Source organism: Notolepis coatsorum, assembly GCF_963971535.1.
Source record: "Notolepis coatsorum genome assembly, chromosome: 17".
NCBI classification, from domain to species: Eukaryota; Metazoa; Chordata; class Actinopteri; order Aulopiformes; family Paralepididae; genus Notolepis; species Notolepis coatsorum.
Genome location: NC_140181.1, coordinates 84,664,648 through 84,690,445, shown reverse-complemented (window position 1 = coordinate 84,690,445; position 25,798 = coordinate 84,664,648). Strand labels below are relative to the sequence as shown.

Here is a 25,798-nt window from a genome sequence, read left to right as displayed (position 1 = left end):
GTATTGTGACAACATTACTGTAGGGTAATATTCTGGAGAGAGATAAACGGTTACTGTCTATGGTTACTTGTGTTCAATGAAGAACCATTGAATCCATACACACAGCCAACGGCATCACCAATATGTGGGGGCGACAGTGGCTCTGGAGGTAGTCCAGTCGTCTGGTAATCGGAAGGTTCCCGGTTCGATTCCCGCTCCTCCTGGGCAGCGTGTCAAAGTGTCCTTGAGCAAGACACTTAACACTTTGACTGCCAGGGGGCGTCTTTAGACGTCTTTGCTGGCCATGCTAAAGTTGCCGGGGGACGCTGTACGTCGTCTTTATATCAATATTTCAAAAATCTGCGATCGGATTCATAATGTCCCTCCGCTGGCCTGAGATTCACCAGCAGGACCCACTGAGCTCTCTGGCGGTTCAGGAGCGCCATCTGGTGGCCGATCGGCGCAAGCGCTTAACAGGAAGCGCACTAGAGGTTTTGCTAGACGTCCGTATTGCTTCCGGCCACTCGGTACATGTCCCGTGACTCTAGCTCGTCACTCTACATAGCGATCGATTGCCAATAACTCGATAAACAACATGATTTGGACGTATATACCATTATACAAGCTGGAGATGGACCGGGTAATAATATATCCCATAATGATAAAATTTCTACTCGACGATGATCGCCCAACGGCGCGCGGAGACTGGGGTGAGTTTCAGCGTGTAACGTTACCGTCTTCGATAATAACTGATATTATCAACATTTGACCCACATTAGATGATTGGTATAACGCTGCCCACGGAATTATAAACGCCCCCTCGCCCATCCGGTCAACATCAGATGACGTGTAGTAACTTCTAGAAGTACGTCTAGTTGGAATTTTTTATATCGCGCTGATTGCCATCAAACTGTATTTCATCATCAATATAATGCATTTGGGGCTATATATCACGTTCTGGAGAAAGCTGCAGAAAGAGATGAAAACATACTTATACATTAGACCATACTTTACTATGAATATGTGAATGAAAAAGTTTAACGTTGCTACACAATGAACAATACATATAGGACTTTGAATGGGCCCTAATAATGGCAATGTAGCAATAGAATTTAAAAAGTTATAGCCCTGCAAAGAAGGGGACTTTCTCCATAGACAAATAGCGCTGGCAATCTATGGTATATCATTAATTTAACCTTAGGCAACCAAAGTGTTAACCCATAATTGCTCCCGATGAGCAGGTTGGCACCTTATGATGGTTGCCTCCGCCGTCGGTGTGTGAATGTGTGAGTGAGTGGGTGAATAAAACTTTGAACAAAACTTTGAACAAATATTGCAAAGCGCTTTGGATAAAATAAATATATTAAAATGTTATCGCTTGGGGGCGGTCAGGTGGCGTAACGGAGATTGCGTTCGTCACCAACCCCGGAGCGGCTGGATTCGCCTGTTCGAATCCAGCTCACAGCTCCGGGGTTGTCACCAGCTTGGCTGGCCGTTCACACTAATACAATTGGCTGTATTAGAGGGTGGGAGAAGCTGGCCGGGTGGGTCCGGGTCGTTGTAAACAGCGACTCCTACAGTTCGGTCGGGGCGCCTGCTAAGCGCGGATAGGATCTAAGTGGGATAGTGTGATCCTTCCACACGCTACGCCCTCTCAGTGAGAATCCGCGCTGCCAGGTGAAAAGAAGCGGTTGATTGGCTGGACGTGTGTCGGAGGAAGCACGTGGTAGCCTCCACTCTCCCAGACCGACTGTGGGGGGTAAGTGCGCAGCGACCAGGAAGGGGATTGGGAATTGGCATAACGACTAACATTGGGATGGGAGAAAATCGGAGGAAAAAGGAGGGGGAAAAAGATCAATAAAAAAAAAATTTATCGTTTGAATTGTCCTCATTCAGAGTGAAGAACGTTCAACGTCTCTTCGCAAAATGACAGCAGTTCATCTCGATTTTCCAAGTGGGATTCAATAAAGAGCCGCTTGGTGAATAAAACGCAGTGACGACGATACGTTTCCAGCCCACCCCCTCCCCCGACATAAGACGTGATTATGAGAGATGCAATTTGTCTAATCTCCTCTGGGGATTTAATAAGACTGATATGGCTACTAAGAGATTAGGAGTTAATGTTTCTTTCGTTACAGATATGGAAAAAAAATATGAAAATAACACATTTCTTGGAGAGCTTCCCCAAGGTGAGCTTAGAATAAGCTGTTAAACCCAGAGCTCTACTGGTTTGAGTGGGTTAGGTAGAAATTGGCTGTCTTAAAGGGGCCGGCGGGTTCTCCTCAATGTATTCTGAATACACCCCTGTTGGATTTAACCAGGTGACCTGAATGTGGCAAACATCCCGGTCTCTCGGCTCGTCCGCCCATGTTTCTTGAGACAAGCCTCCTCGTGTGTGAGCAAGCTGTCAAGAGATTAGGCCACAGCTAAAGAAGCGCCAAGGATTACTGTCACATGTAACTTTCTATGACACATTTAGCTCAGAATCTGTATGTTCAGGTGTACATCAATGTTCCCCTTTGAACATTTCATGAAGATCATTTGAATAAAACATAGAGTGGTATTCATGCCGTGACGTAAAGCCAGTGACGGTGTTTATGATCCCAGTATGAAGCTGGAGAAGTGGAGGCTAAAGGACACATGCACGAAGGGTTCCGATTCTTGTTTACATGTTCCGTTCACAGTGCTGTGAGAGCCATCTTCATCACCTGGACATGTCATCGCCTGACTACTCTGTGATACTGAATGCCTCATTTCCAAAAAAAAACGACTCAATTGGCCCATTGTCCTGCCAATCACACGTAGGGCCGGGACATCCTGCACAATCAGAGATCGAGCTCTCAGCTGTGCTCAATCATGGTCAAAAGCTTACATGGAATCTCTGCTCACAAACAGCCGGTTTCTCAAAGACGACACCACCATGTCTAGTGGGCATCACATGGAGTCTGTTTTTGCATTCTCTGGCTCTTTGGAGTTTGAAGTGATAAGAATGATTTCCAACATGCATTCAGCCTTTCTGAGGCTTGCTAGTAAAAGTAAGATCCTGTTTTAACAGACCTATTCTTTGCTCCCTCATTTGCTCCCATTCAGCGAATCCAGTCACATGTGTCTAACTGATTTTCTGACGCTCATCAAAATACATTACGCCACGGGATCCAATCTAGTGTACCATGAAGAAAACATTAAATATCAATTACTGTGCTTGGAATTCTCCTGCAGGCTCTCGCAGGCCGCGGTGTAAATTTAGACACCGGAATGAAAGCAGGATTTCACAGAAGGAATTTAGCACAGAGGAGTGCATCTGATTCGCTTTAATGGACGTGTTTTGTTTCCTGATTGCCGCAGTAAAAGTGCAGAAGAGCAATCATCACCACTGGGACCAAAGTAGTAACTACTGCCACCACCGCACGCCAGCCACGGGAAGACATGGAACAGTCCCGGCCACCCACACAACCAGCAGGACCACTGCAAATGTAAGTGATCACTTCTGACAGCGCCGCCCGCCGGCTACACGCTACAGTATGGAAGGCCTTTCTTCATCACGATTCATAAATCTATTTCTAGGATGTGGACTCTTGACACTGCATTTTTTTCTTTCCTGTTCTGTGTGCACGTTTGCGGCGTACGTGTGATGTTACCGTGCTGTGACATGTGGACTCTAATACAGAGTTGGGTGGTATTTTTTAACCGGGGGGGGGGGGGGGGGGGGGGGGGGCATTGCTTTTTGCCTTTTCTCTCTCCCCTCCTCCCCCCCCCTTGTTCCTACCAGCTCTGGTGATATGTGGAGTGATATGTGGAGTGTCTCCTTACAGCTCTGGTGATATGTTCAAGATTCAAGAAGTTTATTCATCACATACATACACAAGACATATAGTGAAATGAAGGTGGCCATGCCCGCCTCGGTTGTGCAACAAATACAATAATAATAGAATAAAATAGAATAGATAATAAAATAGACATGATGAAAAGTATTAAGATAAAATACAATACAATGCTAAGCTTATGAATTAAAAGGCAATGGGTCCTATATACACTACTATACCATATCCTATACAATCTTCAGTTATACTATGTATACTAAGCTATCCTAGCTATACTATCTATACCACACTATACTATACAAAAACATAGTTATGTTTTTTTAATTTAAATTTTATTTTGTGACGTTTTCTTTTGTGTGTGTGTGTGTGTGTGTGTGTGTGTGTGTGTGTGTGTGTGTGGTGTGTGTTCATGTGTGCTTGTGTGTGGAGAGATCAGTGTTGAGTGTTCTGATGGCCTGGGGGAAGAAGCTGAGTCTGAGTCTCTCTGTTCTTGCATTCCATGTGAAAGTATTCTGTATTTTTGCATGTCAACTAATAAAGAAACTTGAAACTTGAACTTGCATGTATGCATAGGTGCTTGCCTGACCGCAGCAGCTTGAACAGGCTATTGTTGGGGTGGTGAGGGTCCTTCATTATTCTGCAGGCTCTGTATTTGCACCTCCTATTGTATAAGTCCTGCAGGGGTGGTAGTGCAATACCCGTAGTATGCTCTGCTGAGCGCACAACTCTCTGTAGAGCCTTCCTGTCCTGGGCGGTGCAGTTGCCAAACCAGGCGTTGATATTCCCAGTCAGGATGTTCTCCACAGCCCCGGAATAGAAGGACTGGAGTATCTGCCCCGATACTCTGTACTTCCTTAATTGTCTCAGGTGATAGAGGCGCTGCTTTGCCTTTTTCACCACAGTGTCTGTGTGTGTTGTCCATGTCAGGTCCTCAGTGATGTGGACTCCCAGGTACTTAAAACTGCTCACCCTGTCCACGATAGCCCCATTAATCCACATGGCGTGTGTCCCCTGCTGTATTCTCCTAAAATCCACAATCAGCTCCTTGGTCTTACCAATAATTGTTCAGGAGTAGGCTGTTATCCCGGCACCAGAGTGCCAGGACATCAACCTCCTCCCGGTAGGCCTTCTCGTCGTTGTTAGAGATCAGACCCACCACCACCATGTCGTCTGCAAACTTCACTGTGGAGTTGGAGCTGAACCTGGCCACACAGTCATGTGTGTACAGCGAATACAGCAGGGGGCAGAGAACACAGACCTGGGGGGACCCGATGCTCAGGGTGATTGAGTTGGAGGTGTGTCCACCCACCCTGACCGCCTGGGGCCTGTCGGTCAGAAAGTCCAGAATCCAGGCGCTCAGGGTGGAGTTCAGACCCAGATCGATCAACTTGTCAGCCAGTCTGGTGGGGACTATGGTATTGAAAGCTGAACTATAGTCGATGAACAGCAATCTCACATAGCCCCCCCTTCTGACTGTCGAGGTGAGAAAGGGTGTTGTGCAGTACCTGGGAGGCCGTGTCGTCAGTGGACCCGTTTGTCCTGTATGCAAACTGCAATGGGTCCATGGTACTAGGGAGGGAGGCACAGATGCAATCCTTGACCAGCCTCTCAAAGCATTTCATGACCACAGAGGTGAGTGCCACCGGGGAGGAGGCCTGCTGGGGAGGAGTTTTTTGGTACAGGGATTATAGTGGACACCTTGAAGCAGGCAGGGACCACAGACTCGGCCAGGGATAGGTTGAATATAGTGGTGAACACTGGGGCTAGCTGATGTGGAGTGATATGTGGAGTGTCTCCTTACAGCTCTGGTGATATGTGGAGTGATATGTGGAGTGTGTCGCCTTACAGCTCTGGTGATATGTGGAGTGATATATGTTGAGTGTGTCTCCTTACAGCTCTGGTGATATGTGGAGTGATATATGTTGAGTGTGTCTCCTTACAGCTCTGGTGATATGTGGAGTGATCTGTGGAGTGTGTCTCCTTACAGCTCTGGTGATATGTGGAGTGATATATGTGGAGTGATATGTGGAGTGATCTGTGGAGTGTGTCTCCTTACAGCTCTGGTGAGCGGTGGCTTCTCCCCTTCCTCCACAGCCACGTCGGGCTTCAGCAGCCTGGGGAGCAGCACCCTGCCCTGCCCTGTCCCGCCCACCAGCCCCCACAGCGCCGGGGGGAAGAGGAGGACCAGGAGGAAGGACCACAAGAGCTCACGTACGACACGCACACCCGCCCGGCTCCCGTTCTCAACTTTTAAAACTCATTCAAATGTTTCTCAATGCAGTAAAAACACACCTCCCCCTCAGTGTGTTGACAGAACTGACTGAAACACAGCTGACTTAAATGTGACTTGATGGAAACTCTGATGTGCGTGACTCATTCTCCCCTTTCTCTCTCTGTTTGTTTTGTATCCATCTGTTCGCCACTCTTGCCTCTCTCCTCCTCGCTCCCCTCTGTGGGTCTCCCTGTATCTCTTCCTCCCTCTGTTTTGTATCCGTCTGTTCGCCACTCTCCCCCCCCCCCCCCCCCCCCTCTCCTCTCTCCTCCTCGCTCCCCCTCTGTGGGTCTCCCTGTATCTCTTCCTCCACTCTCTTTGCCCTTCCCTCCCCCAGTGTCGCTGGCGTCCAGCTCAGTGGGTCCCGGGGTCAGGTGGTCCACGTGGAGACCAGCGAGGTGGTCCTGCGGGGGGATCCGTTCACGGGCTTCGGGGTCCAGCTGCAAGGGGGCGTCTTTGCCACCGAGACCCTCTCTGCTCCCCGGTCGTCCGCTTCATCGAGCCCGACAGCCCGGCCGACAGGTATCGCTGCAGACGCCCACAAGAACGAGCGGATAGCTGGGATACAGAGTCTTTATCGGGCTGGATGTGATCTAGGATCTGCATGGGGGGGCATATGGTGGAGGAGTCACATGCTGGAAATTATGGAGGAGTCACTGTGGGGGGGGGGGGGGGGGGGCATATGGTGGAGGAGTCACAGGCTGGAAATTATGGAGGAGTCACTGTGGAGGGGGGAGGGGGCATATGGTGGAGGAGTCACAGGCTGGAAATTATGGAGGAGTCACTGTGGGGGGGGGGGGGGGGGCATATGGTGGAGGAGTCACAGGCTGGAGATTATGGAGGAGTCACTGTGGGGGGAGGGGGCATATGGTGGAGGAGTCACTGTGGGGGGGGGGGGGGGGCATCGGGCTGGATATGATGGAGGAGTCACTGTGTGGGGGGGGCATCGGCTGGATATGATGGAGGAGTCACTGTGGGGGGGGGGGGGCATATGGTGGAGGAGTCACTGTGGGGGGGGGGGCATCGGGCTGGATATGATGGAGGAGTCACTGTCTGAAAAAGGCCTAATGTTTGGCCTAATGTCCCGAGCAGTGTCATCATCTGAAGAATCATGTTGAAGCATCATGTTGAACACTTTGTAACGGTCGTAGTTTTTCGACCTCAGTTCAGTCATAATTCTACTTTCATGCTAGGAGGAGGTGTATATTCTAAGGCTTTGACATTCATTGTTAGTGACTGTAATTGTAATAAATGACAGGGTAAGTGCAGATAAGTGTTAGTTTTTGTCGACTCATAATAATTGTCCCCAGCTCTCTACATTCCCAGCAGTAGATTTATTACAGCCAGTTTAGCTGTGGGGATGTTGATGCAGGTTATATATATATTTATTGATCAGAGCAACATAATACAGGCCAATTAACACACATTGTAGCCCTAATTAGGCCAATGTGTGGCATCTCCCCTGGTCTGGTGAGATTAATGAGGGTGTCTGTGTTTAGTAGCAGAGGGACACGTCCTCTGGGACTTACAATACAAACCAGGCCAGCAGCGTTGGGCACGGCTGACTCAAGCAAAACATCGTGCGGTGATGTTGGTCACTCAGCCGCAACTCAAGGTTAATGAATAGCAGTGGGAAGTGAATTAATCCTGGCTGACGAGGCTTCTGTCCTGGGTGTGAGCGTGCATCTGATTAAACGTGTGGTAGAGTGTGTTGTGTGTGTTTCTACGTTTGTTTTTCTGTGTGTGTGTTGCTGTGTTCGTTTCTACATTTTGGTTTTCTGTGTGTGTTTGTATGTTCGGTTTTCTGTGTGTTTTCTTTCTTTAAAAGTGTTAGATGAGATTTTTATTTAGAGTAATAATGTTAAATATATATTATATATACATCCACAGACGTTTTTTGAAAGGTGCAGAATAGAAGTACTGCTTTCCCCCAAAAAAGGTTATTGATTAATGAATGTATCATTCAAAATGTTTTTGCAGCTCCAAAATGAATGCATTGTATGAATGTTATTGTTTACATGTTGCATGTATCCCCTCCCTACTTCTCATTTTCGCACCTGGAATGCACCCGATTGGATAAATGACATGCTGGTGCTCTAGTGGCTTAATGTTAAGCTATCTATAGCACCTTTTAACAAACGCATAGCGGTTGATTTTCTACTTCATGTTTGGCCAATATTTCTTGTTTTATCCGACATCCGACACAAATTTTCATCAATACTAAACAAAATGGCCCCCCTAAGAACCACCAGGGTAAAAAATCGCGCTGAGCCATGGATGCACACTGAAATACTGACCGCTATGAAAGCCAGAGACAAAAAATGCTCTGAGTTTCGTAAAAGTCAGTCAAAGCTTACCAAAAGCACGAGCAGTGAACTCCAAGACCACGTGACTGAACTCAAACTAGAAAGAAACAGACTAAGAAATGACGTAAACTCCATGATCAAAACTGCTAAAAAAAATTTCATCAATGACAAAACCGAGGAAAACAAAAATAAACCACGTGAACTTTGGAAATTACTCAACAATCAACTAGGCTGCAGTAAAAAACTCAAAACCAGGTTCTCAAACATAAACATAAAGACGGACAACACGCTCATCACAGACAAGCTGGATGTAGCCAATTACTTAAACACTTTCTTCACAAACATAGCCACAACACTGGTAAACAAACTACCCTCCCACTCAGGGCAGTATGGGGTAGAACACATAGTAGCATACTACATGAACCTAGGCGTCCACAAAGACGACTTCAAACTGGAAATAGTAACTACAGATGAGGTACTCAAAAAACTGAGCGCCCTCCAACCAAACAAGGCCACTGGCCATGACAACATCCCCTCCAAATTCCTCAGAGACTCAGCAGCAGCCATCACCCCAGTCATCACACACATAATAAACCTCTCCATAAAACAGGGACACGTCCCCAAGGACTTCAAAATTGCGAGAGTAACACCCCTGCACAAAAAGGGCAGCAAATTAGACCCGGGTAACTACCGCCCTGTTTCTATCCTTACATCCATCTCGAAAGTCATGGAAAAAATAGTATACGAACAGATCGAAAAGTACCTCGCGGAAAAAAATCTAATCTACGAATTCCAATCTGGCTTCAGAACATCCCACTCCACTGACACATGCCTTCTCTACTTGAACGACCACATCAAACAAGAGGTGGACGCGGGCAAATACTGCGGCATGGTCATGCTGGACCTACAAAAGGCCTTCGACACTGTCAATCGCACCATTCTGATTGACAAGCTAAAAGCAATTGGTTTTGATAGTTTATCAGTGAGCTGGATACAATCCTACCTGGAGGGGAGGGAACAGATGGTGGAAGTAAACGGTACCCTATCCCCCCCCCTCACAGTGAGCTGTGGTGTTCCACAAGGAAGCATACTAGGACCGCTACTATTCCTAATTTATGCAAATGACATGTCGTCAGCTTGTGACTGCAACTTGTTCCTGTTTGCGGACGACTCAGCCCTGCTGGTCTCTGACAAGAACAAGTTACAGGTTGAAAAAGCCCTCAGCTCGGAACTAGGCAAAATCTGCATATGGCTCGCCGACAACAAACTATCATTACACATGGGCAAAACAGAGTCCATTCTCTTCGGTTCAAATAACAAACTCAGCAAGACCGACGGCTTCTCGGTTACAGTGGGTGACAATATTATCACAAGGAAAGATGAAATTACCTACCTGGGTTCCACCCTAGAGGCTAATCTTTCCTGTGACAAAATGGCATCCAATGTAATAAAAAAAGTCAACCAACGAACGCGATTCTTGTACCGGATCTCCTCTCTGGTAAACAAGAATACATAGACTCTAGCAGGAGCACTCATTCAAGGGTACTACGACTATGCTTGCACCTCATGGTACCAAAGCACCTCAAAGGCACTAAAAAACAAATTACAAACATCTCAAAACAAGCTAGTCAGACTACTACTTGACCTGACTCCTAGAACCCACCTCACCCCTGCCCACTTTGACAACCTAGGATGGCTTAGAGTAGACGACAGAGTACAGCAACTTGCAATGGGCCTGGTCTACAAGATACACTACGCGACCAAGGTACCCATGTACATGTCAAAATACTTCCCAAAGGTCAGTGAATACCACGATCACAACACCAGAGGGAGCTCCACAAATCATGTAAAACCCAGATTCGGCTCAAACAAGGGACTAAACACGTTTCGCAATTATGCCACATCAATGTGGAACGCCCTACCTAAAGCTGTAAAGGAATGTGAATCACTACCCACCTTCAAAAACACTCTCAAAAAACACCTACGTGAGACTGCAATTCGAAACTGGCCCCTACAAATGTCCTAACCTAGTTGTACAGTAAATGACCAAGTAAGGCTTTGTCAATATTCCAATGTACAGTGTAAAATGTGTGTGTGTGTCCTTCCCAACCCCCCCCCCCCCCCCCCCCCCCACCTCCAATGTACAGCCCTCACCCAACCCAACCAACCTCCTCCAATGTACAGTTTCTATGCCAAATGTATATACACTCCTTTTCTGGACACTTTTGTAACACAAACAGTACTGTATTTGCAAATCTGATGTCATAAATGTATAGATGTAGCAGTACTGTCTATCTGTATGTCATGTATGTCATATATGTTATGATGAATTGAAAATGGGGGACCCTGATGTAAACAAGACGAAAGTCTTTCTCTGGTCTGCATCCCCTTAACAATTGTATGTATTGAGCTGTACTGTACTGTACCCATTCTGCAATCTGTTAATAAACTTTTCAATCAATCAATCAATCCATGCAACATTATTTAACTTGTGACGCTAATCTAGAATTCTTCTCTCAAAATGGATGGCTGAGGGGCGTGAGCTGCTGCTTTTTATCACGAGTTGTTAACAAGTTGTTGGGATGAAAATACAATCCCCAGCTTTTTCCGTCGTCCCATGGGGTCTTATTGTACTTGACACCGCCATTAACACTTTAATCGCCGGAGACGCTGTTCAGCGTCTTTCCCCGCCATGCTTATTCTGCCGAAGACGCTGGACAGCGTCTTTGATATCAATATTTCAAAAATCTGTGACATATTTCTCCCCCGGAGACATTATATGTACTGGTGAGCCCCTCACAATTCTCCAACGGTTCAAGAGCGCCATCTGGTGGCCGATCGGCCGCTCGCCCAAACAGGAAGTGATGCGGATGAAGTGGTGCTCACCCATATTTCGTCCGGGCACTCAAATCAAATCAAATCAAATGTATTTGTAAAGCCCACAATCACAAGGTAATGTCCCTGTGGGCCGGACAAGTCTTCTTTAAACAAGTCAAGAAGAAACATCACAATAAATCAATAACAAAACAAAAACACCATGAAATCCAAAATAAATGTAAAATAAATAAATGCAACACTCCCAGACATACCCCAGCGAAGGTAAGGAAAAACTCACTAAAAACCTAGCAATAGGAAGAAAAAAAAACACCACAGGCAATGTGGAGGAGAGAAACCTTAGAAGGGGATCCTCCTTCTTGGATGTCGATGATAGTGTTGCTATGGATGATCGATGGGTGGAGAATAAAACAGGCGAAATAGTTGGTATGTATGTATATATATGTGTAATAAAACTTTTTCTTTTTTAAACAACAGAATCACAATAGGAAGCCAATGAAAATAAAATATTTCAGGCAAATCTGCATCAGGCAGGAAGCTGGCCACTGTGTCTAACTTGGCACGACACAGTTCAATTCGATTTCCATGACTTTCGTTTATTTTTTAGATTAGATTAGGGCCTTCTCTGGAGGGCTTAGACAAGCCTTCTTTTGAAGAGGGCAAACCTTCTCTTGAAGAGGCCATGCCTTTTTTTGAAGAGGCCAAACCTCATCTTGAAGAGTCCAAACCTTCTCTTGAAGACGACAAACCTTCTCTTGAAGAGGCCAAGCCTTCTCTTGAAGAGGCCAAACCTTCTCTTGAAGAGGTCAAGCCTTCTCTGGAGGATGATGTGCCTTTATCTGAACTGAAATGTTTTCTAGAAGTTTTCCCTCTGGTGCAGTGTACATCAGTTTCCTCTTCAGCCTACGTGTGTTCTCAGTCCTGTACTGCTCAGGTTCTGAATCAGATTCAGAAGTTGCCATGTGTTTGCCACTTGAAGTCGTTGGTGACCTGCGCTGAATGGCAGTTTTGGATTCAGCAGATTGTCCGTTTGTTATCATACATATCATACAATCGGACTCATCAGAAGTGTCCTTGCTTTCGTTTGTGGTTGGAAGTCTCCTCTCTTCGCACTCGCTATCATTAGCAGGACTCCATCTTGACACAATGGATGTCGATCGGTTGCAAATAACTCGATAAACAACATGATTTGGACGTATATACTATTATACAACCTGGAAATGGATCGGGTATTTCTACATCCCATAATAGGAATATCTCTGCTCCACGCTCATCGGCCAACGCTATGAGGAAGCTACGGTAAGAATGATATAACGTTGCCCACGGAATTATAAACGACCCCCCGCCCATCCGGTCAACATCAGATCATACGTAGTAACTCCTAGAAGCACGTCCAGTTGACATTTTTTTTTCTTGCACAGATTCCTACCAAACTGTATTTGATCATCAATATAATGCATTTAGGGCTATAAATCAAGTTCTGGAGAAAGCTGCAGAAAACGATAAAAACATACTTATACTTTAGACCGTATTTTAGTATGAATATGTGAATGAAAAAGTATAACGTTGCTACACCCTGAACAATAGATATAGGACGTTGAATGGGCCATAGTAATGTCAATTTAGCAATACAATTTAAAAAGTTATAGCCCTGCAAAGAAGGGGAACTTCTCCATGTTAAATACGGCTGGCGAGGGATGGTAAATTATGAATTTAACCCCGGCGATCAAAGTGTTAATGTCAAAAGGTCTTGTTGACTAGGAATTGGGGCTAAGTGTGTGAATGGGTGAATGTGAGGCATACGTTTTAAAGTGATTTGAATCAAAGCTGTTATATTAACCCTTTCACTACCACACTACAGACTGTTAACCCTTTCACTGTGTTCTCAAGTAGAGGAGAGAGAGAGAAGAGGTGTTCTCTCAAGTAGAGGAGAGAGAGAAGAGGTGTTGTCTCAAGTAGAGGCGAGAGAGAAGAGGTGTTGTCTCAAGTAGAGGAGAGAGAGAGAGAAGAGGTGTTGTCTCAAGTAGAGGAGAGAGAGAGAAGAGGTGTTCTCTCAAGTAGAGGAGAGAGAGAAGAGGTGTTGTCTCAAGTAGAGGCGAGAGAGAAGAGGTGTTGTCTCAAGTAGAGGAGAGAGAGAGAGAAGAGGTGTTGTCTCAAGTAGAGGAGAGAGAGAGAAGAGGTGTTCTCTCAAGTAGAGGAGAGAGAGAAGAGGTGTTGTCTCAAGTAGAGGCGAGAGAGAAGAGGTGTTGTCTCAAGTAGAGGAGAGAGAGAGAGAAGAGGTGTTGTCTCAAGTAGAGGAGAGAGAGAGAACAGGTGTTGTCTCAAGTAGAGGAGAGAGAGAGAGAGAAGAGGTGTTCTCTCAAGTAGAGGAGAGAGAGAAGAAAATAGACGCACCCACAATCGGTGCTTGGATTAAGAATATGGCACAATGCATGTCTATGGAGAGAATAACATATATCCTCAGGAACAATATAGAGGTTTACGAGGATATATGGAAACCATTTAATGACTATCTGAGAAGGGAAGATATAGGAGGGCTGCTATAGGATGAGTCCCCCCGCTCTCTCCCGCGGTCAGTCGTGACCCAGACCCCGGGGGAGAGCGGAGGCACGTCAGTGAAGGGGTTGTAAAGATGTCACGTATTTATTTTTATTTTTATCTTTAAATTTAAATTTTATATTGTCAATTATTTTTATTTATGTACAAGCTATTTTACTGGAGGTACCAATGAATGTACGTACTATTTCTATATGACAACAGTAAAAACAGACTCAAAGATGCTAAGCGAGAGAAAGGGGGAGGGGGTATGTGGGTAATGGGTATACTTGTATAAACTTGTGGAGAAAAGGAATTAAGAATAACTGACGACAATGAAAACCTGAAATGTGTACTGTAAAACCCAATACAAATATTGTATAAAAAAAAAGAGGAGAGAGAGAAGAGGTGTTCTCTCAAGTAGAGGAGAGAGAGAAGAGGTGTTCTCTCAAGTAGAGGAGAGAGAGAAGAGGTGTTCTCTCAAGTAGAGGAGAGAGAGATGGAGAAGAGGTGTTCTCAAGTTTCAAGTTTTGTTTTATTTGTCACATAAGGTACATATAGTATATAAAGCTAAAATGCTAAAACAAAACGAGGTAGAAGATAATCTGTCAACATGTAGGTTATTTTGTGTGTGTGTGTGTGTGTGTGTGTGTGTGTGTGTGTGTGTGTGTAGGTGTGGGCTCTTGCATGTCGGGGACAGACTGTTGTCCATTAACGGGATCCCGACAGAGGAGGGGACGCTGGAGGAGGCTCATCAGCTGCTCCGAGACGCTGCTCTGGCCAACAAAGTCACCCTGGAGCTAGAATTTGATGTTGCAGGTGTGAACTTTTATCAGCCTATTATTGTCATCTGTTTTTACTAATCTCAAGGACTTTAGATAATCAGGTCTGGGCAACGACAACAAAATAAAAATGTTTCACACAGAGGTTTGGTGACCATGAGACCAGCACTGGCCTGGGACTAGAACTCTATTTGGACCAAGCAGGCATTGTGGTGTCAAAGACCCCTAGACACACATTAGGCCAGGGACCCCCATCTGAAGAGATTCTGTCACAGGCAGGGACCCCCATCTGAACAGATTCTGTCACAGGCAGGGGCGATTTGTCAATGGATATAATTTTGTCCAGAATTCCATAACTGGGAGGGGAGATACCAGTACATTCTCCTACTGGGCTAACTTCAAGTGAATGAAACACTGGACCTAAGGCAGCTCATGATTTGGTTACTTAAAATCATTACTCAACGTCATAATCTATACACCTTGATTAATCTATGAGCGGTACTGTATCTGATCATGTTTATCTATTTCTATCGTCAATTAGAGTCTGTGGTTCCCAGTAGCGGCACATTCCATGTGAAACTACCCAAACGGAGAGGGGTGGAGCTGGGCATCATGATCAGCGGTGAGTTACCAGAAATATGCAGCAGGGGGCAGTGTTGCTTTACTTTATCATCCGCTGCCAGGATAGTAGGTCTCCTCTGTTTGGATCAACATCTTGTGATCCATAACACTGTGTGGCCTGAAGTTGAACACCTCATTACCTTTGATAAATAGTACTGACCTGCTACAAGCATTTATTATTATACTGTTATTTATCTCTGGGAAAACACAGTAGAACAGGACTAGTATCGGAGAACGTAGTACAGTAGAATGGGAATGTGATCATGACTGCTCAGCCATTGTTTTCACATGTTACATCATCATCTACGAATACTGAACAGAAATTATAATAATAACAAACTATTTGTAGAGCACCTTTCATACAAGAATTGCAGCTCAAAGTGCTTCACAGCAGTAAAAAAGACATAGGCATAAAATGAGCACAAAATTGGTAGATCAAGAGAAATGCATGAAGTGCAGATGTTTTATTTTTTATCCACCTTTTCTCCTATTTTTCTCCCATCCCAATTTCGTGACTCCAATTTTTCCCTCCCCTGTCTTGAACGTTGCTAGACTATGCCTCCCACTGGTCGGCTGTAGTGAGGATAGAAGCCTTGCATCACGTGTCCCCTCCGGTACACGAGGAGGCAGCCTGTCGCATCCCCCGATGCTTCCTGTTTCTGCTGTACAGGCGTCACCCAACCGACCTGTAGGAGTCGCTGTCCACAACGTCCAATCCCCACCCACCGGCTTTCCCACCCTCTAACACTGCCAATTGTGTTAGTATGACGGGCGGCCAAGCCGGTAGCAATGCAGAGAGCTGGGCTCGATACCAGCATCTCCTGTGTTAGTGGCGAGCGCCTTGCCCACTGCGCCACTCAGCCGCCTATAAAGTGCAGATGTAAAATGAAATGCATAAAACGAGCATAAAATAGTCGGCAGCAAAATATACAAACTCAACATAAGGCATAGAACATTAAATCACAGTTTTTCATATTTGGATCTAACATCTTAATCTTAATTTAGGCCTCTTTGTTTACGGTTTGATTATCACTGACATATAAAATCATGAAATTGGCAGATACACATCAAATAGACATATCAACCCAGTATTTTAGATGTTTAGTGTTGGAGCCATAGGTCTTTCTCATATACTCCACCTTTCCCCCCTGCTTTCACTTGCTCCCATGGTTAGAGAGTAGCTGATGATCATATTAATATTGTAAACAAGTTTCTAATCTTTTGTCTGTAACAGCAAGTAAGAAGCCAGGCAAGCCCCTCATCATCTCGGACATTAAGAAAGGAAGCATCGCCCACAGGTAATCATTATTGAAACCTTATGTTTAGGAATATCATGATTACATTCCTTTTTGCTTCACGTTTGATCTCAGTCGACGTTGGTTACATCGTGTCCATTTAAATCCAATATACAGTAACTGCTACTGGGACTCATAACTATTCACACGTATGGTATGTTGCAGAGCATTGAGGGCAGGCGTCTATTCAACCAATATTTCAATATTATTGGTTTCTCTCCCTGGCAGAACGGGCACGTTGGAGCCTGGAGACCGGCTGTTGGCCATCGACAGCTTTCGCCTGGAGAACTGCACCATGGAGGAGGCCATGCATGTCCTGCAGCAGGCCGAGGACATGGTCAAACTCCGCATCCAGAAAGACGAGGACAACATCGGTACGTTCTCGCTCCCGACCATCCGGCATGCAGTATTCGCTGGCCTACATGACATACGAGCACAGTGTACTGTTAACACGTGGTGTACAGAGAGCGACACACTAAAATAAAAATTAAGTGTCTCCGGAGTTTTTAGGGCTGCTATATTTGTCCTATGGAGCAAATGTTTATACATGTTTTATTATGGGCTGCAAGGATGTGCCTCACCTGGTATTCTACAATATATCATGTGTCCTAGATACTCTTGTCATCACTGGGCTATATGTCCCTTATCTAACACTGTACATGTGATACTGTATGTCATCACTGGGCTATATGTCCCTTATCCAAATTCACTCAGAGAGACAGGGACAGGGGTTAAAAAATGCAGAAAAGCAGACATGGGAGCAGATAACAGACGTGAAATATCCCTTTAAACCTGAACTGCTCCAGTGGAGCTTCTCGGTAGAGGCCAACAGTAGAGCCCAACAGTAGAGGCCAACAGTAGAGGCCAACAGTAGAGCACTGTGGTTGTAGCTGACTAAGCCATAAGGTGTGAATGTGCGAGTGCTCAGCAAACTACCCTGGGTAAATAAAAGTTAAAAGTATAAGAGAAAGTGCATGACCTGTTTGGTGAAAAACTACAGAATCTGAAAGTGAGTTTAAACCATCTCTTGGATTTTGAATTCCACTCGAACCATAAAGCGGGATCTTGAAAAACAATGACATGACAAAGTGTTGTCTTTTATGATCCTTTTATGAGGAGGTACTGCTATCTGCATGCATGTGTAAAGTCTTATAGTCTGTTAAAGAGGTGCAGAAGATAAGATAGAGAGTTAATAGAGCAGTCAATAGTTTCTCTGTACATGTGTGCATCTGTGTCTTCGGACATGTCCATGTGTCTGTCTTTGTCAACTATGCATTTCGTCCATCCATGTTTGTGGGTTTGTGCTGTTAACCACTTTCAGATGAGCTGGAGATGTCTGGCTCTATTATCTACACCGTGGAGCTGAAGAGATACAACGGCCCACTAGGCATCACCATCTCCGGCACCGAGGAACCCTTCGACCCCATCGTCATCTCTGGGCTCACCAAGAAAGGCCTGGCAGAGAGGTGAGTGGGTGAGAGCGGGGTCACCTGGCCTTTGAGAAGATGGTGATATTATAGACCCAGGACCACAGAATCCCCTCCAGGCCCATATAGTCCCTCCAGTGGTTTTCTCCAGAAACCCCCAAAACTCTTTTGTTGTAACATAGACAACAATAGACAATCGCAGTGTCATCTTTTTGAGTAAGAACAAGGAGGTCCTTTGTTCCTGCCTCAAGGCAGAACACTGGGCAGCCTGACAGTTTCCAGTCCTAAGCAACAGCTGAGGCCAGACCGGCGCTGTTTGGTAGACTCTAGAGCAGGGGTTCTCAAACTTTTTTATACCACGACCCCATTTTATTTAGGCGACCCCGCACTTAATGTATCGCCTTAATGTATCGCGTAATTTCAACATGGAATTAAGGAATATCAAAATAAAAGCACACGTTGTTGAACTTGATCATGCATATTTATTAGAACATTTAATTACAGCACTGTTATCAATACACATTTATAAAACAAGGCATATTTAACCCAAATATGTTGCCAGAACATAAAAGAAAAAAATACTGATTATCTTTTTACTTGCCCTGTCACCTACCCGCGACCCCACTTTGGTTCACGACCCGTAGTTTGAGAAACGCTGCTCTAGAGTCCTCATCTCCTCTGCTCTCCTCTCCCTGCAGGACTGGGGCCATTCATATAGGCGACCGTGTCCTGGCGATCAATGGGGCCAGTCTGAAGGGAAAGCCATTGAGCGAAGCCATCCTCCTCCTCCAGATGGCCGGGGAGACGGTCACCCTCAAGATCAAGAAACAAGTCGACCGTATGTTTGCATGACCCTTATCTCACAGCTGGAGCTAGTAACGCTATGTCTCGCCTCCACGGTTGAAACCGAACGTTTATTTATGAACTACAGGAGCTACAATTCTCACTGTTAATTTATTCTCTGTCCAATATCAGCATCTGATGGCGAGCGGTCTTCAGACCAGGCAGGGTTCCTGAGCGACACGGAGGACGAGCTGGCCGACTCTCAGAAGACCAGTAAACATTCGGAGGTGTACTCTCTCACCGTTCCCAGCGTGGACTCGGCCATGAGCTCCTGGGACGGCTCTGGTATCGATGCAGGCTACGGTAGCCAAGGTGAGGGTCAACCACCGCACGGGACACCCTCATGGTGGTTCTTCTCCGTCATTGAAAAACAACGTTGTCCATCTGATCTAATCTCTATTGAGAAATAAGATCGAAGGCTCTGCCCCTTCATATTTAAAAAGTTGTTAGGATCTTGTAAATCTTTTACCCCTGAGGACAGCCCAACTGACATCTTCCTTTGTGTTCAGGGACATATCTCCACAGAGCATCTGATTTATCATTCAACCCAAGTGAGTGGCGACGTACAAAGCACAGGAGCCATCCGTCGTCCAGCTCTCCAGGCATCGGCCACCAAACAGCCCTGTACGGTGGGAGATACACTGAAGATGAGTGGGACAAAATACCTGGGTGAGTGAGTGAGTGAGTGAGTGAGTGAGCTCGTCAAAGCAACTGACCCGGTTTGCAAAATGTCTTCCAAGTCCTGTCCTCCTTAGCCACTGTTGCTTTGTCTGACAAACCTTTAAAATGAACTTGCTGCTCTCTGTCTTCAGCTAATTACCACAAGCAATATAATAACATTGCTCTCCAGTCTGTATAACATGTGTCTAGTTCTCACAGACATGTTATTAGCACCCCCCCCCCCCCCCCCCCTGCTTAATGTAACTTTATCTTCAGTTACTGTAATGTTACATCACATGCTACTCTCCACATCTTTATCTGCGTAGGACATGTTTTGTATTGTGGTGTCGTGAGTATGGATGTCTGTAGGAAGTAAATGCATGAGGACAAATGTCAATATTTGCAAATGGTCAATTTGGTGCAATCTACCATTCAATCAACATTTTGTTTCATGTCGATGCAGCTTTCAGTGTTTATTTTTGTTGCTTCTTTTGATTTCACATCAAAAGGGCAAATTGTTCTTTATTTGCACCAGTTTCTGTGTATTAAAATTAGCTTTTTAAGGTATTCTGTCTTTTGTTTCTTTTGAACTTCTAGGCCAGTCATTGTTTTGTCCTCATCTTGTGTCCTTTGCCGCTGTGTTTTAGTTCTCTTCCTGTCTGTGTTTTCTTCTCTCTTTCTCAGGTATTCTCTCTCTCACCTGCTTTACTAACTGCCCACGAGCTATTGGTCTTTTCACATAAACACATCCTTTCTCTTGTCGCTTCCCTGTTTGCCCACCAACATGTTAAAACATCACAAGGCTGAAGGAGACCAGCCTATATTGTCTTTCACTTCATTCTTCAATCTTTTTCTCTTTTTTTACCCCTGAACTTTTCTGTCCTCTTTACGTTCAGTTCCTCTTTTTTGGGCGTGACATTACTTTTAAAAGTGAACAGTATGAACACATGATCTATTCTAGAGGACTCCTCTCCGTTTGTGCAGCCACAGAATGAGAGAGATTACAAGAACCGTCATTGCAGCCCTGAGAGATATTTTTTTTCTTTTTTGTATTGACACTCTCTCCGTCACACGGGCCAAAAAACGACATTACCCACACTGCTCTGTAGGCAGCACCCGTGTCGGGCCGGCCTCGGGACAAGCAGGGCTGCTCTCATGTTCTGGTTCCTGCGTTGTCATAGATTCGTCAGTCCCCCTCGTTGCCATGGCACCCTGAACCAGGACGACAGCTTCTGGTCCCAGGCCCTGCAGGACCTCGAGACCTGCGGCCAATCGGAGATTCTCAGGGAGCTGGAGGTAGGCCGTCCCCGTTGTCCTCATGTATTCATGACCCTAAATGACCTGTTATTAAATCTGTCTAGTCAAGGGAGACATCGGCACGGTGCCTTGGCCTCTAGTCAAGGGAGACATCGGCACGGTGCCTTGGCCTCTAGTCAAGGGAGACATCGGCACGGTGCCTTGGCCTCTAGTCAAGGGAGTCATCGGCACGGTGCCTTGGCCTCTAGTCAAGGGAGACATCGGCACGGTGCCTTGGCCTCTAGTCAAGGGAGACATCGGCACGGTGCCTTGGCCTCTAGTCAAGGGAGACATCGGCACGGTGACTTGGCCTCTAGTCAAGGGAGACATCGGCACGGTGCCTTGGCCTCTAGTCAGTCTCTGTAAATAACTCCCTGCTGGGTATTTGAAATCGCAATGTGGCCGAGTGCAATTTCCAAATAGCAGGAAGCTGCGATATTATATAAAAGAAGAATTGTGGAGCTGCTAAGAAGCCTTGGCTTACAAATTATATTCCACGACTTCAGGAAAACAATTTGTTTGGTACAGATGGTGTTGTTTGAAATCACCATTTCAATAAATCTTTTAATGAAAAGGAACATTTTGGAGAAAAGTATTTGATTAATTAATATGAATCAATATAGTTAATTATAATATATTTTTAGATAGATATAGTTAATTAAATAAATAAATGGGGTACTGCTATTCTGTGTTCCCCACACGTTTTAACAGTCCATTAATTTTGTCGTCTCGACAGGCGTCCATGACAGGCAGCAGTCTGAGCCTGTATCTGGATGAGACCAAGACGCACGAGGACTCAGTGCTCCATGCCAGGATTAGTCCCATTAACAGGGAGGCGCCCCGTGACGAGCCTGAGACCAAAGGCAACCCGAACAGGTGCTCCAGAGCCAGGGACACGCCGCCCAGGGGAGCAGGGGACCCCGCGGAAACCTCGTCCCCCACTGCCCTGCAGCTGCACAAGGTATGACCTCATCCCCTTCTGCCCTACTGCACAAGGTATGACCTCATCCCCTTCTGTCCTACTGCACAAGGTACAACCTAGTCCCCTTCTGCCCTACTGCACAAGGTATGACCTAGTCCCCTTCTGCCCTACTGCACAAGGTATGACCTAGTCCCCTTCTGCCCTACTGCACAAGGTACAACCTAGTCCCCTTCTGCCCTACTGCACAAGGTATGACCTAGTCCCCTTCTGCCCTACTGCACAAGGTACAACCTAGTCCCCTTCTGCCCTACTGCACAAGGTACAACCTAGTCCCCTTCTGCCCTACTGCACAAGGTACAACCTAGTCCCCTTCTGCCCTACTGTACAAGGTACAACCTAGTCCCCTTCTGCCCTACTGCACAAGGTACAACCGAGAAGCAAAAATAACTCACCAAGAGGAGTTTGTGTAGGAGTGACTTTTTGGGGGAATTTGTATTCGAAAAAAAAATTAAATGGGGGTAGGACATAGACTGTTGCCTAGAAAACTGCGCCCAGCTAAAAAATAAATAAAAAAGATTATATATATACTCTATATAAGGGGCGGCCGGGTAGCGCAGCGGACTAAGCGTCTGTCTACCACCGCAGAGACACTGGTATCGAATCCAGCTGTCAGTGGTGCCTCCGGCTTGGCCGGTCGTCATACTGACACAATTGTCAGCGGGAGGGAAGCCGGTGGGTGGTAATCTGGTCGTTGTAAACAGCGACTCCTACAGGTCGGTCAGGGCACCTGCACAGCGAGGAAGGGATCTGGGTGAGGTAGTGTGCCCTCCCACGCGTTACACTCACCCAATGAGAGTCCTCACTGCCAGGTGAAAAGAGGCTGCTGGCTGTCTCCTATGTATCAGAGGAAGCATGTGATGGACTTCAGGGCTCCCTAGACCGGCAAGTGGGGGGCACATGCAAACGACCAGGAAGGGGAGGGGGAATTTGCATAACGACTAAAATTGGGATGGGAGGAAAATACAAGAAAAATAGGAGGAAGGGCGGCTAAGTGGCGCAGTGGGCAAGGCGCTCGCCACTAGTGCAGGAGATGCTGGGTTCGAGCCCAGCTCTCTGCATTGCTACCAGCTTGGCTGGTCGTTCATACTAACACAATTGGCAGTGTTAGGGGTGGGAAAGCTGGTGGGTGGGTCCTGGTCGTTGTAAACAGCGACTCCTACAGTTCGGCCTGCTCAGCGAGGAAAGGATCTAAGGGGGGTAGTGTGATCCTTCCACACGTTACACCCTCTCAGTGAGAGTCCGCGCTGCCAGGTGAAAAGAAGCGGTTGATTGGCTACACATGTGTCGGAGGAAGCATGTGATAGCCTCCACTCTCCCAGACCGACCGTAGGGGGTAGGTGCGCAGCCAAAAAAATTAAAATAGGAGAAAAAGTGGATAAAAAAAAAAATACTATATATAATATATAATATAGTATATATATATATATACTATATTTTATATGATTCTTTAGTGTGCACTTTGTATTTCTTCTTAGCTCTTGTTCTTGTTTATAATAAATAAAGGTGCAGTACTTTACTGTAGAACTGCGTGCCGAGTTGAAGCTTGCCCAGGGCACCGAATGTGCTAGGTAAAAGAGTGCTTGATTTGTAAAACATAGTCGGGTGCCTTGGTGAGGGAGTTTTCCTCTCCCTGGAGGAGTTGCCCCTCAACTCGCTCACACGCTCTGCCCATCAGCAGAGTGAGACGGGACCCAGTGGGAACCAGGACCAGTCGGGACTTGCAGTGTGTTTGTGTTGGAACAGTCATTATACCATGTGTGTGTTTTCTCTGGCCACACGCTAGGCCCCGGTGTTTGTCTGTGTGTGTTTTTTTTTTTTATATATACTTTCTCTTTTTTCCCCCCTTTCTTTTTCCATCTTTCCCCCATCCCAATGTTAGTCGTTATGCCAATTCCCAATCCCCTACCTGGTCGTTGCGTGCTCTGCCCCCTACCGTCGGTCTGGGAGGGCGGAGACTATCACATGCTTCCTCCGACACATGTGTAGCCAATCCCCACTTCTTTTCACCTGGCAGCGCGGACTCTCACTGGGGGAGTGTAACGTGTGGAAGGAGCACACTACCTCTCCCAGGACCCGACCTTGCTGTGCAGGCACCCCGACCGGTCTGTAGGAGTCGACCAGGACCCACCCTCGCCGGCTTTCCCACCCGCTAACACTGCCAACAGTTAGTATGGACGGTCGGCCAAGCCGGAGGCACCACAGCTGGATTCGATCCCACTGTCTCTGTAGTGGTAGACAGACGCTTAGTCCGCTGCGCTACTCGGCCACCCATCTGTGTGTTTTACTGTTCCCTCTCTGGGTCTGAGTGTGTTTTACCGTTCCCTCTTGGGTCTGAGTGTGTTTTACCGTTCCCTCTCTGGGTCTGTGTGTGTTTTACCGTTCCCTCGCTGGGTCTGTGTGTGTTTTACCGTTCCCTCTCTGGGTCTGTGTGTGTTTTACCGTTCCCTCGCTGGGTCTGTGTGTGTTTTACCGTTCCCTCTCTGGGTCTGAGTGTGTTTTACCGTTCCCTCTCTGGGTCTTAGTGTGTTTTACCGTTCCCTCTCTGGGTCTGAGTGTGTTTTACCGTTCCCTCTCTGGGTCTGTGTGTGTTTTACCGTTCCCTCTCTGGGTCTTAGTGTGTTTTACCGTTCCCTCTCTGGGTCTTAGTGTGTTTTACCGTTCCCTCTCTGGGTCTGTGTGTGTTTTACCGTTCCCTATCTGGGTCTGTGTGTTTTACCGTTCCCTCTCTGGGTCTGTGTGTTTTACCGTTCCCTCTCTGGGTCTGTGTGTTTTACCGTTCCCTCTCTGGGTCTGTGTGTTTTACCGTTCCCTCTCTACGCTGGGCCCTGTATCCCTCCTACCGGCTCTCTGCTGTTTGTTATCATGAACAGCAGACAAACCAACTACAAACACGTCCATCTCTCTGACCCGTCACACTGAACGCGCTGTACAACGCAGCGGATTAGTCTGGATTTGATTGTATCGTTGTGTTGTATAACTGAATACTGAGATTAGAAAGTAAAACAGTGCCTCATTGTCTTCTAGTGTAGAGAATAAAATGTGTTTTCTATAGAAACATCCCACTCTGTATCTCTGTCATCTGATCTTAATGTGGTATAATCTGTCAGTTGACATTGCTGTTGGTGATGATTAAACTCGCTTAAGATGTAGGGAGAACACTGAGGAAAACAGAAACCAAAAACATGTCTGACCTTGAATACACCTGTGTTATGCAAGCATGTTAACTGCCACTATGTAACCAAACTGACTTAACAGGTGGAACAAGTACCCAAATTATAAGTTAAGAGTCCCTATAAGACAAGGTGTTGCTATTTTTTCATCTACGTAATTTAATGGAGCTGTAATTAAACACAACACAAGGATTCAATGTCCTCAATGACGTCATTGGTGGCCATATTCAAATGATCTTACTCAATAACTGTCTAAACTAAATTCATGTGTGCAAAATAAATCTGCATTGTCTTTAGGGAAATGTGGAAATAACGCAATAGAATACTACCTGCATATAATTCTACTGAAAAGTAATAAAGTACTTGATATCAAATGTACTTTAAAAGAAGAAACAAAATGACTTCAGCATATTTTGGTACAAAGAAGTCAGGAAAAAGCAACCATTGTGATTGGAGGATCAAGAAAAGAGGGCAGGGTTTGAGATGGGTCTATTAGGTAAAGTTAAAAGTATTGATGGTCCTGTTATGTTACACATTACCATATTTTTTAAAGATTAGATTAAACTGGACTTTTGAAGAAGTCTTTATTCATTGCACACATTGACAATGTCGTCATGCAGCGACACACACATGCAATCGGCGGCACACACAGAAACACACACATGCAATCTTTTTGGGGTTGCCGATGAAATTTAGTATATTCCCCTTTCACCTATGCAGTCATATAGCCTATTATATGCATATTGGTTAGTGTTTTTGTCATTATACCACACCTTTTATATCAACAGTAATTCGTTTTTTTTTAAACAAAAAAGGAGATTATTTTTACAACTAGATTGCAATCTTGTATCAAAATGATATAAGTAACTAGGACTAGTTGCAGGTCTTTATAGGGAAATGCAGTCTATTAAATAGTAGGATATCTGTGTTGAAATAGTGACATAAAAGTAGAAAGTTGCCTATAATGCTCACAA

The 25,798-nt window shown here is 45.7% G+C and overlaps 1 protein-coding gene across 1 annotated transcript in view; it reads left to right on the top strand.

Annotated features, from left to right (window-relative positions):
- The window catches only part of grip2a (glutamate receptor interacting protein 2a), a gene marked incomplete at both ends in the record, with an annotated part of 104,738 nt that overhangs the window by 66,240 nt on the left and 12,700 nt on the right, over positions 1 to 25,798 (top strand). The window contains 16 exon segments of the mRNA XM_084333531.1: positions 3,325 to 3,378; positions 3,381 to 3,452; positions 5,859 to 6,011; positions 6,410 to 6,436; positions 6,439 to 6,549; positions 6,552 to 6,594; positions 14,422 to 14,567; positions 15,072 to 15,152; positions 16,386 to 16,449; positions 16,675 to 16,820; positions 17,768 to 17,912; positions 18,572 to 18,711; positions 18,849 to 19,028; positions 19,226 to 19,385; positions 20,558 to 20,672; positions 21,409 to 21,633. Of these exon segments, the coding sequence (XP_084189657.1) occupies positions 3,325 to 3,378; positions 3,381 to 3,452; positions 5,859 to 6,011; positions 6,410 to 6,436; positions 6,439 to 6,549; positions 6,552 to 6,594; positions 14,422 to 14,567; positions 15,072 to 15,152; positions 16,386 to 16,449; positions 16,675 to 16,820; positions 17,768 to 17,912; positions 18,572 to 18,711; positions 18,849 to 19,028; positions 19,226 to 19,385; positions 20,558 to 20,672; positions 21,409 to 21,633 (1,862 nt within the window).